The sequence below is a fragment of the Vigna radiata genome, unplaced genomic scaffold (assembly GCF_000741045.1).
Source record: "Vigna radiata var. radiata cultivar VC1973A unplaced genomic scaffold, Vradiata_ver6 scaffold_108, whole genome shotgun sequence".
Taxonomy (NCBI): Eukaryota; Viridiplantae; Streptophyta; class Magnoliopsida; order Fabales; family Fabaceae; genus Vigna; species Vigna radiata.
In genome coordinates this window covers 1,093,972-1,096,154 of record NW_014543429.1, presented here as the reverse complement: position 1 = coordinate 1,096,154, position 2,183 = coordinate 1,093,972, and the positions used below count along the sequence as shown (strand labels likewise).

Here is a 2,183-nt window from a genome sequence, read left to right as displayed (position 1 = left end):
CTATGTGAGTAAATGGGTTGAAGCTGTAGCATGTCCTAAGAATGATGCTAACACCGTGATCAAATTCTTAAAAAGACAAATCTTTTCGCGTTTTGGCACTCCCAGGATCCTCATTAGTGATGGGGGATCTCACTTTTGCAATGCTCAGCTAGCTAAGGTACTTAAGCATTATGGGGTGAAACACAAGGTAGTTGCACCTTATTATCTGCAGACGAATGGCCAAGCTGAAGTTTCTAACAGGGAAATCAAAAGAATTTTACAAAAGACTGTCACCTTTCCAAGAAGAGATTGGTCGCAGAAGTTAGACGATGCTCTCTGGGCATATAGAACGGCCATGAAAACTTCTATGGGGTTATCTCCTTTTCAATTAGTCTATGGAAAAAGCATGTCATTTTCCAGTTGAAATGGAACACAAAGCTTGGTGGGCGTTGAAATTCTTGAATTTTGACCCTGCCAAGGCTCAATGGAAACGAGGCAACCAGCTGCTAGAACTCAAAGAAATGTGTTTGCATGCATACGAGTCATCCAGGACTTACAAAGATAAGGTGAAGTTTTATCATGACACGAAGCTGATGAAAAGAACTTTCCATCCAGGAGATTTGGTTCTCTTATTCAACTCGTGGCTAACGTTATTCCCAGGGAAGCTGAAGTCAAAATGGTCGGGACCTTTTATGGTGAAACGTGTATTCCAGAGTGGAGCAGTGGAATTAGAATCTTCAACTGAAGATGATCAGCAACAGAGATGGATCGTGAATGGCCAAAGACTCAAACACTATGTAGGAGGAGATGTAGAGCAATTTGCCTCAGTCATGATGTTGGTAGATCCATGAGGTTTGGGTCAGGCTCGTGACGTTAAACAAGCGCTACTAGGAGGCAACCTAGATTTCTTCTTACACTTTTTCAATTTAAATTCTTAGAATAGGTTGTATTTTTGTTTTGGTGTGGACTCTTGGCTTGAATACTTTTTCTGAAAATGTTTGATTGACTGATGTGCATGATGGGGCAATTTGATGATTATTTGAGGTGGATGAGAATTNAGTTGCAGTGCATGTTGATATCCAGGAAATAGATGGGTGATGAATTTATGATTGTGGTCATGATGCTAGGCATGGTGTATGAATGAATTTTGTGTGAGGAAGCATGTGTGTGAGATTTTGAGCTCCAGAGTTTTTATTGTTGCATGTATTGTTCACAAGAAAACATGGATGATATTGCCTTAATCTTGATGATTGATTGAATTGCATGTGAATGTCATGTGATCAAGGCCATTTTTGAAAACCCTTCCCTATCCAAATTTTCACCCAAAATGCTTGAAAGATTATTACCCATTTTTGAACCTTAGCCTTAAACAGTATGTGAACCCTTGTTTTGAAGTTTTCTTTTACCTTGAGTTGAGATGAGCTTAATTATATGTGATGAAAATGTTCAAGTTTGGGGTTGTACGGGGGAAAATTGAAAAAGCAAGTGAAAAGCATTGAGCTCAAATATTGTGAAAAGAAAAATTCATGAGAAAAAGAAAAGAAAAAAAGAAAAGCATGAAGAAGAGCTCAATGCAAAAGAAAAAGAAAAGGGAAAAGTTGGGAATGAGAGACATTGGTGAGAGTGGTGCTTAAACGTTGAATATTATGATAGCTCTCTTGACTCAAGGATTTTGCATTCTAGAATTGGTTTTTCTTTCTTGTTAGCCCAACCTCATTACAAGCCTTGGAAAAGTCCTTTTGATGGCATCTGCATGTAAAGATGTTGATTGTTTGAGATGAATGGCAATTTTGTTTCATGTGACTTGTGAACAATAGAGAGTGGAGTGTAACCTGAAACACTTGCTTGATTTGAACTGTTAATTTCCATGAGTGCATTTTTGCTTAGTGGATTGATCATTCATAGTGTATAACATCTATTNTGCAATCTCTGGATTGAAAGCATGCATGCATCTTATTTTGGATGTCATTGAGGATATTGAATTGAGTAGTTTTGTCATGTACCTTGGGATTATTGAGGCATTGGATGAAACAATATAAAGCCAAGTTTTTATTTTGTGTGTTGTTTTGTTTTGTTTTGCTTGAGGACAAGCAAAATTCNAAGTTTGGGGTGTTGATGAAGGTTGAAAAACAGTTATTTTCATATGTCAATTTGGACCAAATTACACCCTTTACTACTTAGAATGAGCTTAGAATCAAGCAAAA

The 2,183-nt window shown here is 37.5% G+C and overlaps 1 protein-coding gene across 1 annotated transcript; it reads left to right on the top strand.

The window, feature by feature from the left end:
- Nucleotides 1–374: 374 nt before the first annotated feature.
- LOC106754402 lies at nucleotides 375–830 on the top strand. The gene has a single exon (XM_014636412.1). It carries the CDS (start codon nucleotides 375–377, stop codon nucleotides 828–830), a length of 456 nt encoding a protein of 151 aa, XP_014491898.1.
- Nucleotides 831–2,183: the final 1,353 nt, after the last annotated feature.

Coding starts and splice junctions, on each gene's coding strand:
- LOC106754402 (XM_014636412.1), top strand. CDS start 375: ATGGAAAAAGCATGTCATTTTCCAGTTGAAATGGAACACAAAGCTTGG.